At 41.7% G+C, this 13635-nt stretch overlaps 1 protein-coding gene across 1 annotated transcript in view; it reads left to right on the top strand.

Annotated features, from left to right (window-relative positions):
* Positions 1-13635, top strand: part of DCC (DCC netrin 1 receptor) — a 1677934-nt gene that overhangs the window by 1454286 nt on the left and 210013 nt on the right. Inside the window, exon 22 of the mRNA XM_029571056.1 lies at positions 359-424. Within this exon, the coding sequence (XP_029426916.1) occupies positions 359-424 (66 nt within the window). The remainder of the gene's footprint in view (positions 1-358; positions 425-13635) is intronic.

Raw genomic sequence — 13635 nt, 5'->3', positions numbered from 1 at the left:
CCCCGGCTTTACACGCGTCGTTGGGCCTTTTAAAAATAGGCCCGGCATGCGTAAGACCGGTTACGTGCATAAATCCTTTGAAAATCTGGCCCAATGTGAAGATGAATCTGCAGGCCCATGAGTGTAAAGTATATGCTTCTTTGCAAGCTCTAGGGAAACTGAAAAAGACCAGTTAAAGAACAAAGCTACTTTTAGTAGTTTTCTTTTCAATTTCACATACAGAATAACCTTTTTTTTTTTTTTGCACTATCCAGCTGATAAATGTTAAGAAAAATAATTTTTCAAGTATCTAAACAAATTTGTTTCTCCTATCCCTGAGTCATTGTGATTTTACTGAAATGTGCTTTTATGCTAACAGGTCGTCATGGAGATGGAGTCTACTGGCCAGTTGACACAAATTTGATTGATAGAAGCAGCCTTAATGGTAAGTATTTATTGAATTAGACTTCATCAAATTTTGCTTTAGAATTATTAGATGCAGCTTGCATACCACCTGTCTTGTTTCTTGTCTATTTCTTCCTCTTTCCTCATTATATTCTAGGATATCTATTATTCTCTGCTTTGAAAACCAAACAGGGATATATTTTATTCTGTAACTTCTTTGGATAAACATTATTAGGCAGATTCTAAAAGTGTTGCTCACGCAAAAATAGCCCCATACATGCGTATGTGGGCCGCATGAGCAATGCAAATTTTAAGAAGCTGGGAAGTACATATGTACATATCTGAACGCATGTCAAGAATAAGGAGGCAGAAAAGGGGTGGGGCATGGGGGTTCCGGGGTGAGGCCTCTGTATTTTGCAAGGCTGAACATGGTAACACACGCTATGTTACCTGCGTAACTTTACTACTGGTCCTATTGAGGTGTAAGTCTGGAGATTTTGAGCCAGAGGGATCCTGAACACCAGGGTGGGGAGAGAGAGAAAGAAAGAGAGAGAGAGAGAGAGACAATCTGATAGTCTATATCCAACTATAAGGGAGCACTTTAATTTAGAAGCTAATTCCTCTTCTATAACCTCTTAAATTGCTTCTTTACAGTCAGTGAATACTTCTTTCATTAAAGACAGCCTTGTAGTACAGAAACAACTTGAAAATCTAGAGAATGAGATGAGATCTAAGAATCTTCATCTGTTAAATTTTCATGTTACTAGGCTGTTATTTGCTATGGAATTATTTAGAAAATATTTGGGAGAAGTATTGCAAATTTCTTCAAGTAAAGAAATGTCATTTTCCAAGATATATTCCTATGTCTAGAATTAGTTCTCAAGGACAGGAAGATGAGTTAGATGTGATACAAGGAAACAGTCCTAATTTGACCTCCATTTTGGAGGCATCAATTGATGATATTCCTACTAGGGCTACGCTCTTAGTACTTTTTGTAGCAAACAAGATAAGACCTTGGTTCTACAGAAATACTTTAAAAATAAGGATATTCTTTTTTGTGGTAAAAAGATCCAGATTTTTCCTGATGTTGCTAAAAGTACTCAAGTGAGGAGAAAGCAATTCCTGATATTGAAAGCTAGACGTTTTATCCTTAGGGGCATTATTTTTCCTTAAATTTCCATGTAAGTGCTGTATTACATACCGTAAGAACAAATTTACTTTTATGATCGTTCTCACCTTGAGAATTTTTAAGTGGATAAAAAGTCTAACATTTGACTGCATTAGTGAGGTTTAGATGGCATAATAATTGATGTCTCTCATATTTAAGTTTTTCCTTTTCTTCAAGAAATTATTACCTTTGATGCACTCCCCTCAATTAGTATTCTGTGGACTTTAACCAAGGAGTTTTATTTAATTTCAACTATTCATATTTGTATTGTAAGTAATATTTTCTTGATATCCTTGTTTTTTTCTTGTGATATTATTAATGTAATGATTATAATACAATAAAGTATTAATTGAAAAAAATGCTTGGTCACATTCCTGGAGGAAAAGTCCATAAACTGCTAATAGTCAAGTTGACTTAAAGAATAGCAACTGCTTATTACTGGCATTAGCAGCATGGGATCTGTTTAATGTTTGGGTACTTGCCAGGTGTTTGTATCCTGGATTGGCCACTGTTGGAAACAGGATACTGAGCTTGATGGACCCTCAGGTTGACCCAGTATGGCAATTGTTCTTGTTCTTATGTACAGCATTGGCAGTTCAGAAGGTGTACCTTAAGATCAGGTACCTGAAATGCAATCCTCCTCATGCTATTTTATTTTAGCTTATTTTTATGTGTTTTACTCTAGATTTTGATATTTAACTCTTTAATATGTAATATTTATATTTAAGTACTTTAAGCCTGAGAATTGTGCATTTTATTGTCTTAATTTTAATATTAACTTGACCTTTTTTAGTTCTGTAACCCTGTATTTTATTCTTTCAAATATGTAAACTGTTGTGACGGCAAATCTGTATGATGGTATTAAAAATTTGATAATAATAAAATAAATACTAACGGGCCAATAAAGTAAAAGTTGCGGGAGAGCGGGCGAATGCCCGCTCTCCTGTGTGCGCGACTCTGTATTCAAATGAGGGCCCGCAGCAAAAAGAGGCGCTAGGGACACTAGCGCGTCCCTAGTGCCTCTTTTTGGACAGGAGCGGCGGCTGTCAGCAGGTTTGACAGAGGACGCTCAATTTTGCCGGCGTCGGTTCTCAAACCCGCTGACAGTCACGGGTTCGGAAACCAGTTGCCAGCAAAATTGAGCGTCCGGTTTTCAACCTGCGAGCCAATTTAAAATTTTTTTTAAACTTTTTTTTAACTTTCGGGACTTCCGACTTAATATCGCCATAAGTCAGAGGGTGCACAGAAAAGCAGTTTTTACTGCTTTTCTATGCACTTTCCTGGTGCCTGGAGAAATTAACGCCTACCTATGGGTAGGCGCTAATTTCTGAAAGTAAAATGTGTAAGCAAAAACCCATGCTTAATTTGCTTTTTCAAAATTGCCCATGCATTCAATTGGCCCACAGACTTTGCATTTGCTTTTTGTGCAAGCTTAATTCTGCTGAGAAATATGTGTGGAATTGAAATCAATGCATGCGTGTATGCTATTTCCTAATCCCACCTCCCCCCAAAAAAAATTTGGCCCTGGTAATTCCTCCTTTTAACCCCGCTACATGTATATGTGCTGTAGAAACCTATTGGCCGGATTTAAAAAAAAAACCCACGCTGTGCGCATTTTAGAAGAGGCCAGCAACTTGCTTAACCCGTGTTACGCGCACAAGAGCCAGGCCTCTGTGAAGGTGCAGCCCCATGGGTGCCCGGGGCCTTGCACACTGGCCAGCTGCCAGCGCGTGCAGGCTACTTCAGGTCAGACCCTGAAGTAACTTGCCAATTAAAAGGTAAAAAAAAAAAAAAGGGAGTTTAGAGGGTGGGGAGGCGAGGGGAAGGGAGGTTAGGATATTGGTTAGGAAAGTTCCCTTCCAGTCCGCTCCTTAATTGGAGCGGTCTGGGAGGGAACTGGGAAAGACTGCGATTCATCACCATGCGAAAGTCGACAAATTCAACCTCCCCTTGTGCGCGCCGCCCCCCGACTTAATAACATGCATGCACTGGCACGCGCATGTTATAAAATCACTTGTCCATGTGTGCACGTGCGCGTATTTTTTTAAAAATCTACCCCTATGTGTACTTCTTGCTGGGTTAAGAGTGGGAAATTTTCCGACAGACTTTCAACTTGGGCAATGGCTTTTAAAAATCGTCCTCAATATCTTATTCAGTTGCATTCTTTTCCCTATGAAAACATGGTACATATTGATCTAGGACAGTGATTTCCAGGCTATGAAATACAATGGAAAATTAGATGATACAAATTTTGACACTTGAATGCAGATCTTTTCTGCTATAGTCAGTTAATTGAAATAATTCCAGGCTGATACTGGTAAAAGCTGTCATCATCTAGGTTGCTATTTAGTAATCTTGATGAAATGACCTGGTGCTCAGTTTCCTCAGGCTTAAGTATTCACATTGGCAACCTCATTGGCAGGGTCAATGCAGAGGCCAGCAATTCAGTGAACACAGAAAATAAATCATACTCTCTCACTTGGAGGCATTTTATCCACAGCAGAACTGAAGTCAGTACAGAATGCAGTATGATTATCCAGTTTATACTTCTGTACTATAACTTTTCTGTGGATTAATGAAGTTCAGCAGTTTCTAGTGCTCTCCATCATGGCTCTTTTTGGGTACTGGGGTGACAACTATGTAAAATATATATTTATCATGAGATATATAAGACATATATTACATACTTGTATATGTCTCATGCTAAATATTTTGTATAACTGTCAGGTATATTGCATACTGCATAGATTAATTGATACAGCAATAATTAAAATATGATGTTGAAGTTATGCAAAAAAAAAATCACAATTGTGGTGAAAGAAGCAACTTAATGGACTTCAGTAGCTATGAGTTGTAACAAGAAATTATGATGGCCGCTTGCTGAGATGTGAGGTCTGAAGACTCTCCCTTCTCTTAAAGAAATTACTGCTTATGCTGTTTTCCCTTCATGTTTTCATGGGCAAGGAAAGGTAAAGCCCATGTGTATCCAGACATCTTGGCTACACATGGGCTTTACCATGTGTGTGTGGACCCTCTTGTGAGTGCTGAACAGTTTGACGAGAGAAGATTTGCCGGTGATGGTTCTGGACTCTGATACATCTTTAACTTCAGAGTTGTGGCATGTTCCAAGCATCTAGTAAAGGGAACAGTATTCTTCCTAATCGCAGTTGAATGACATCATGTGGTTGACTGGTCTGGTGGTGAGGGACACCCGGATGGAGGAGCTGACTGTCAGGAAGAACATTGACTCTATGGCTCCAAGTGTGGAAGTAGCGCACTCATCTGAAGGAGACTAAGTAGTTTAGACTATGATGGAAGGAGCTCAGCAGGATGAGGTATTTTCTTTTTGCCACTCCTAACCCCAATATTATTGTAGACACTATATAGGAAGCTATTAAGAAGGTGGCCTCAAAATTGGGCTGGTTTGTGTCTCAACAGCAAGGTTTTTCAACTATGCTTCAGAATACTCAAGAGCAAGTATCTTTATTATCTCAGAAAATTGATTTATTGGATTCTAGAGACTGTTGTGCAAGATTCAATTGGTATTATTTTTAAGGATCATCTTTTCTTGCAAATTGAAAATCTGGAGAATGTCAACTGCCAATGTAATATTCAAATCATAAATTTTTCTAGGAAAAGATTGATGTCTCTACCTGAAATGCTTCAAAAATATTTCCTTAAGATTTTGAAAGTTTGAGAACAAAGGTTTATTACTTGCCAACTACTCAAAAATATTTACAAGTGAATGAGAACTTCATTTATCTGCAGATGTGTTTCATTTGTCTTCTTTTTTGGAAAAGTCATTGGATGAAGGGGTTGTACCATTCACTCATACTATAACCTTTACTCTTGACTCTGCTAGGGACTTTATTATGACATTTTTTTTTGGGAATAGGGAATTTCCCTTTTTTTGGTTTAAAAGTTCAAGTATTTCCTAACATTGACAAGGCAACTCAGGTTAAGAGGAAGCAATTTCTAATGTTGAGGCCTGGTGTTATTAGTCTAGGTGCTTTATTTTGGCTTCATTTTCCTTGTAAATGTGTTGTTAAATTTAAAGGAGTAAAATATGGGTTTTTTTTAATCTCTCTCAAATGACTGCCTTTCTTACAGGCCGATTTAGTAAAGACTGTGGGAGAGCAGATGAATGCCCGCTCTCCCGGCACGCGCACTGGCCACTTGCGATTCAGTATTCAAATTAGGTGGTGCGGTAGAAACAGGCAAAAGGAGGCGCTAGGGACACTAGCGCGTCCCTAGCGCCTCCTTTCAGCCCAGAACAGTGGCTGTCAGCGGGTTTGACAGCTGACGCTCAATTTTGCTGGCGTCGGTTCTCGAGCCCGCTGACAGCCACGGGCTCGGAAACCAGACCCCGGCAAAATTGAGCGCCGGTTTTCGGCCTGACAGCTGCCGGCCCATTTTAATTTTTTTTTCTTTTTTTTAACTTTTTTTACTCTTCGGGACCTCCGACTTAATATTGCCATAATATTAAGTTGGAGGGTGCACAGAAAAGCAGTTTTTACTGCTTTTCTGGGCACTTTCCCAGTGCCGACAGAAACTAGCGCCTACCTTTGGGTAGGCGCTAATTTCTTAAAGTAAACTGTACGGCTTGGCTGCACATTTTACTTACTGTATTGTGCGGGCATACCTAATAGGGCCATCAACATGCATTTGCGCGTTTTCCTCCCCTTACTGAATAAGGGGTAAGGTAAAACGCGTGTCTAAGGCCAGGCTAACTGTTTGCTCCGTCGGAGCGCACTGTACTGTATCGGCCTGTTAATGAGAAACAGCTCCCTTTCCTGTGGATCCTGGAGCCACATCCTCTCCATTTGTTTAAGGTGCTGCTTAGGGTATAGATGATACCTCTTAACTGTTGGCCATAGTCTTATATATTGAAATCAAGGTAATTTTGATGTTGGATTTGGTCTCTCCTTATGATTGTGTATTGACAGACATGAGAGATTAATGTTATTTCTTTTTCCCTTTAAATGATATTTCTCTGCATGTTGTTCTAAACAAGTGTTGTTGCTTGATGTAAAATTAGAAATGTATTAAATAAAAAATTGAAAAAAAGAGAAATTGCCATGGAAAACAAGACATGTTGACTTTTTATTCCAACATTGATAAGACATTCCCATAAGGAAGCGTGTATTGGTATTATTATCTGTGATTGTGTGGATATTGGTGTGAGCAATGGAGCAAAGTAATCTGTATGAGAAAATAAGAGTGCCTAGAGATTACAATGGGAAATGGAAAAGATAATTGAGAAAAATTAATTATCCCCTGGCAGCTTCAAACCATGACTGAGTAGTTATTATATGCAGTGTAGATTTAGCAAATATAAACCATGGGGACAGGAAATTATATTAAAAAGCATATTCTCATAGATTTCCTTAGTTGTTTGAATTTGACATACAAAATCAAAACCAGGTTTTCAGCTGAAATAGTATTGTAAAATATATTCTCTTCATAGAACATGCTATAGCTATAACTTAGATAAGTCAACAACACTAAGGGTTCGATTTTAAAAGGAGCACACGTGAGTCCATGTGCGGACAGGTTAAAATAAATCTGATGGCTGCGCACACATGCATGCTAGATTTTAAAATCTGTGAGTGCATGTGCAGACGGCCTGCGATTCGCCTGCGCAGGGGGAGAATTTTACAAAGCAACATGCAACAGTGCAATCAAGCCACCCCCATTTCCCTCCCAGACCACTCCAATTAAGGAGCGGACTGGGAGGGAACTGTCCTACACCTTCCCTCTTCCTCTCTCCTCCATGCCCCCAAACCTACCCTAATCCCTAATTTTTTCATTTTAATACTTACTGCTCCTCTGGAGAAGAATTAATCTGCGTGCACCATCCGGCTGCCGGTGCGTGCTTTCCCGGGACAGCTACTAATGGCACTGTCTCGGCCCACCACTCCCTGCCCAGACAATGGTCCCCAGCCCAACCCTTTTCCCTTGGCTGGCATTTCAGAGTATACTGGGGTTTATGCGTGTGGCTGGGCCTGTTGTAAAATGCACCCAGCACGCATAAGGCCCAGCCACGTGCGTAAACCACAAAATTTATGCATGAAGTCCTTTTAAAATCTGGGCTTAAGGAAATATACATAAGAAATTGAAAACAAACATATATTTCATGATGTTTTGTTTCTATTTGTCAAGGCCTCCTGGTATAAAATACTATAAGCATCAGAAGCCCTACTATAAGTAGGGCTTCTGATATTCAAGTAAAACCGAAAACCCCCGATAAAACTATCCTGATGAAGAAATTGTGTTTTTTGGTTTGAACCAGAAAATCAGAAAAATAGGCCTATTGGAGAGACTCGGATGATGTTGTCCAGCCACCACATGCTGCCTCTTCTTGACTCAAAGTGGTTGAATGACATCATCAGAACAGGTCAGTGAGGATCCCAATCCCTACCAGCAGAAGAAAAAGAAAAGCAGTGCTGCGGGAGGGGCACCCTGGCAGAGAGTCCAAGCCTTACTGCCAAAGGAGGAGTGGAAGAGAGGCATGAGCAAGACAGGCAAGGGAAGGAGAAGGGGAAAGGGAAGTGCAGTGGTGACTGAAGGGGGGCGTGAAAGGGGTACTAGAGTTTAATGGGAATGAGCATTGGGATGAAAAGAGGAGTAGTAACCAGTCACATATTGCATAGTTAACACTTATACAGCCTGACAATCTTAGAGTCTTGATATTTTCAAAATATCTTAACACTTTGTTAAGTTCTTAATAATAATGATGCCTTAATATTTTTCATAACACATTCAAATACTGTAATCGCCAGCATCAAGAAAACTCAGTACAGCATATAACAATCAGATCGGAAAGCAAACAATATGATGGACACACCATGAACGTCCCTAATGCCCTACACCCCCCACCCCTGAACCCTCTACCCTCTATCTAATTCACAAAGTGAGAAGTGTAGGAAGATTCCGACTCTCCCCTCCCTGCTTCTTATAAGTTCACGTTGTTCACGTTTGCTGCCAATTAAAATAGTGGTGCCACAACCTTTCAAATTTGTCTATCCATGTATGCCTTATTGCAGTAAGATGGTTCAGGTAATAAACTTTATGCAGTCTCTGAATCACTTTTGTAGGGATGGTAATTTAGTATCTTTCCAAGCAAATGCCATTTCTCCTCTAGCGCTATAATTATTTGCTGCACCAAGAATGTCACATTATGACCCATTTCATGAAGAGGAATATTAAAAAAAAAAAGTAGGATCCTTAGGTAATCTTTTCTCCCAAAACTTCTGCAATCAAATCCGCAACTGTATCCCAATATGAAACTGTCTTTGGGAGACTCCCACCACACGTGATAGAAGGACACCACCATGCCGCATCCCCACCAGCAAAATATACTGAGACTAGGATAGAATTTTGTCAGTTTCACAGGTGGGAGGTACTATCTATATAACATTTTATAGCCCTGCTCCACAATAGCAGCAGAAATGGAGCCCCTCGCTATGCTGAGATAATAACAAGTATCCCCAGACCCTTCTTCTAATGTTTTATGCAAGTCACATTCCCACTTTACCATAAGAGAAGGGGGTTGAACCAGGTCTTTGTTCAATAAGTTATAGATTTTGGATATCCCCTTAGTTACATATTGGGCCTTCTTGCAGATCCCTCGAATAAGGATTTTCCTTTATTCAAGTCATTCCTCACTTCTTTTTAGATTAAAAAAAAAAAAAAAGATCTAATTGTAAATAAAAATAGAGGTCAGAGGGATCTAGCTGAAATGAATGTTCAACCTCTGGAAAATGCTTTAAGGGGCGGATTTTCAGAGCCCTGCTCGCGTAAATCCGCCCAAAACCGGGCGGATTTACGCGAGCAGGGCCCTGCGCGCCGGGAAGCCTATTTTACATAGGCCTCCCGGCGCGCGCAGAGCCCCGGGACTCGCGTAAGTCCCGGGGTTCTCCAAGGGGGGCGTGTTGGGGGCGTGTCGGGGGGCGGGCCCGGTCGTCGCGGCGTTTCGGGGGCGTGTCGGCAGCGTTTTGGGGGCGGGTACGGGGCGTGGCTACGGCCCGGGGCGGTCCGGGGGCGTGGCCGCGCCCTCCGTACCCGCCCCCAGGTCGCGGCCCGGCGCCCAGGAGGCCCGCTGGCGCGCGGGGATTTACGCCTCCCTCCGGGAGGCGTAAATCCCCCGACAAAGGTAAGGGGGGGGTTTAGACAGGGCCGGGCGGGTGGGTTAGGTAGGGGAAGGGAGGGGAAGGTGAGGGGAGGGCAAAGGAAAGTTCCCTCCGAGGCCGCTCCGATTTCGGAGCAGCCTCGGAGGGAACGGGGGTAGGCTGCGCGGTTCGGCGCGCGCCGGCTATACGTAATTGATAGCCTTGCGCGCGCCGATCCAGGATTTTAGCAGATACGCGCGGCTCCGCGCGTATCTACTAAAATCCAGCGTACTTTTGTTTGCGCCTGGAGCGCAAACAAAAGTAGGCTATTTGCGCGCCTTTTAAAATCCGCCCCTAAGTGTGCGCCATGCCAGACGCGTTCCAGTCTGGCGCATCCTTTACCTTCCCATCTTTTAGCCAATGCTTTGGAACAGTGTGGGATGAAATTGGAATTAAAAAATGAGGGGCCCTATAGAAACATTTTCAGTTCCCCACCAGCTTATCCTTCCATTTATCCCAGACTTTCAATATAAAGGTGACAGTGGGTGGAAGAACTCTGGATAGTTTATGACATTTATTTATTTATTATTTTTATATACTGACATTTGATCTCAATTGAGATATCACACCGGTTTACATTTAGGTACTGTAGGTATTTTTCTATCCCCAGAGGGCTTACAATCTAAGTTTGTACCTGAGGCAATGCAAGGTAAAGTGACTTGCCCAAGGTCACAAGGAGTGACAGCGGGACTCAAACCTTAGTCTCCTGGTTTATAGTCCACTGCTCTAACCACTAGGCTATTCCTCCTCCCTGCAGGGAGCCATACTAACTTAGAAGGCGCCATCCCCTGCAGCAACGCTTGTTCCAGAGACACCCATCTTTCCTCCCTCCACTTAAATGCCAATCTAACACTGCTTTGAGTTGCGCACTGGTGTAATACCTTAACAAACATGGTACTCCCATTCCCCCCCCCCCCCAGCCTTAGGTAGGTACATAGCTTGTCTACTCTCCCTGAGTGGCCTTCTTCTTCAAGTGAAATGGAATAATTTATGTTGCCAAAGGTTCATCCTTTCTTCCGGAACTAAAATGGGCAAGGTTTGGAATAAAAAGCTCAGTCTGGGAATAATATTCATTTTTACTATTGTAATTCTTCCCATCCAAGAAAAAGGGGCTCTATCCCACTTCTGAAGGTCCCATTGGATCTTGTCCTAAATCCCATCATAATTTATATTTGTAAGTTTGTCCAACCTAGCCCCAATTTTCACCCCCAGATATTTTACTTCTGATATTACAATTTTAAAGGGAAAAATTTGCTTGATGATAGCAACTTGTTCGGGAGGGAGCATGATATTCAAAAGTTCAGATTTCTCTGTATTCAATTGATAGCCTGATATCTTACCAAAATTAGTGAGCTCCTTCATTAGAAAAGACATGATCTGAGCTGGGTGTGCTTCTGTAAACTGTACATCATCCACAAACATAGAACGCGTGTAATCTGAGTGACCCACCTGTAAGCCCTGGATTTCCTTGACAGAAAGTATTTTGATCACGAGTGGTTCCAGAGCAAATAATAAAGGGGACAAGGGACATCCCTGTCTAGTACCTCTGCCTATAGGGAATGCTTCTGAGTAGCCTCCATTTACTTTTATACAGGCACTTGGACAAGAATATATCTTCATGATCCAGGTTAAGAAGTTCCCTCCCAGGCCAAATCTCTCGAGCACAGCAAACAAATATTCCCAGTGCACAAGGTTGAATGCTTTTTCAGCATTGATCGTAAGAAGGCCCAAAGGGATTGCAGATTCCTTGGCCCAACAAATAAGATCCACCACTTTCTATACTTTGTCTGCCGCTAGCCTACCTGGCATAAAGCCAGTTTGATCTGGGTGTACCAGGTGGCCCATTATCTTTCCCAACCACTTAGCTAAAATTTTCACCAGGATATTAAGATCTAAATTCAAAAGTGAATGGGCCTATATGACCCAGATAATGTGGCATTTCTCCCTGGTTTCACCAATACCATAATTCCTGCTGTATTGACATCCGCTGAAATATTTCCACTATCTAAAAGATCGTTAAATGCAGAGCCTAGAGGGTTAGCGAACACTGTAAGTAACTGACTATAGAAGCCCACCGAAAAATCCTGGTGAATTACCCATCTTCAGTTCCCCAATCGCCTGCGATACTTCTACTTTGGTTATTTTCTAATTAAAACTTTCCTGTTGCTTTGAGTCTGCTGTTGGGATTATTAGGTCTCGCAAATACATGTTTATGTTAGAGATTTAGATGTCTGTTCTTTGCTGGTATAATTCCTTATAGAACTGGGAGAATCTGGCCCTAATACTCTCATTCACAGAAACCAGCTTGCCACTTCTGTCCTTAATTTTAAAAAATCTGGTTATTCATAGCTCTAACTTTAAGGGACCTGGCCAGCAGCCTACTGGCTTTATTGTCTCCTTCAAAATGCTCTTGCCGCACTTTATCTAATTGGAAGGCTATTGTCTGCGCATCCTGAGCCTACAGCTCCCTGTGTAGCTGATCTAGTTTCCTACCCAGATTATTATCTAAACTTCATTTGTGTCGGATTTCCAAATTACTAGTTTGGGACAAGAGGGCCACTCTTTTCTTTTCTCATTAATTTTTAGGGTGGGAAGCTCTCACTGTTAGATGTCCTCTGGCCACTACTTTAAAGCATTCCCAAAGAGACCCAGCAGACACTCCCCCAGTTTCATTTTCAGCTAAGTACTGAATCATTTCAGATCGTAAAGTCCCACAATATGCTTTATCTTCCAGTAGGCTTTCATTCAGGCTCCAAGAGTCCCTCTTGCCTGCTTCGACGTGCCCTGCAAGGTTAGCCATATAGTAGCATGGTCTGATCATATGATAGGCTCAATTTCAGATTGCTTCACTCTGTTCACTAGAGATTTGTCAACTAAAATGAAACAATGCGGGAATATACTTTAAGGACCTTCGAGAAGAAAGTATAGTTCCTTTCAGAAGGGTGTAGCAAGTGCCAGATGTCCACTAGCCCCCAATCAGATATCAGTGCCTTCAGTCCTGCCCTATTCACCCTTAAAGTTTCTCCTCCCCTCCCACTGTGATCCAGATATGGTTACCACATCATGTTGAAATCCCCTCCTATAATTACTTGGCCTTCCACCCATTGCTGAAGTGTGGCTGAGAATCCTTCTAGAAATTGCCCCTGTTCCTTATTAGGGCAGTACAGATTTCCCAGGGTATAAAGAGAGTTTCCCAGTCTGAATTTTATGATAAGATACCTACCACTTACATCTCTTATAACAGAAAGCACATCTGCTACAATATGTTTAGAAAATAAGATACCCACCCTGCAATACTTATTAAGTTTAGATGCAGAGGCTAAAAATTGGGTAGGAAATTGTGCGAAATCATTAATCGCTCATGCCTCTTCCTTAAATGTGTTTCTTGGCACAGCAAGATATCAACCTTCAGGGAAATAGCATCATTATACAACTTTTTCCTCTTAAGATGGGTATTTAACCCTTTAACATTCCAAAACAAGATTTTTAAACCCCCCCCCCCCCCCATTCTTCATAGGGCAAAACCCCTTCCAAGCTCCTCCCTGTCTTACTGGTGGTCCCCTGATAATCGACCTCTTGATCTTGAAATGCCTGCATTAAGTACTCTGTTGCTTCCCCCACCCATCCTAGAAAAGGACTAATCAATTCTAATACCACTCCCCCTTTCCTTCCTCCTTCCCTCCTTCCCTCCTTCCCTCCCTCCCAACCCCCCTTCGCACAACTCTCACCTCTGCAAGGAATGACTACACAGATCACCCCAGCCGTTAATCCCCACCCCGGTGATCCCATGTTTCACATGTTCATAAAAGATATTCCACACATATATTAACTCTACTTTAAGAGAACACTAAACCGTGTCTAGCAATGTCAGATGGATTGGTACCACCAACATTCCAGTGAGCTATGCAGAAA

This window comes from Rhinatrema bivittatum, chromosome 1 (genome assembly GCF_901001135.1).
Source record: "Rhinatrema bivittatum chromosome 1, aRhiBiv1.1, whole genome shotgun sequence".
Classification (NCBI taxonomy): domain Eukaryota; kingdom Metazoa; phylum Chordata; class Amphibia; order Gymnophiona; family Rhinatrematidae; genus Rhinatrema; species Rhinatrema bivittatum.
Note: the sequence above shows the minus strand (reverse complement) of the source record. Positions and strands in the feature narration are given on the sequence as shown.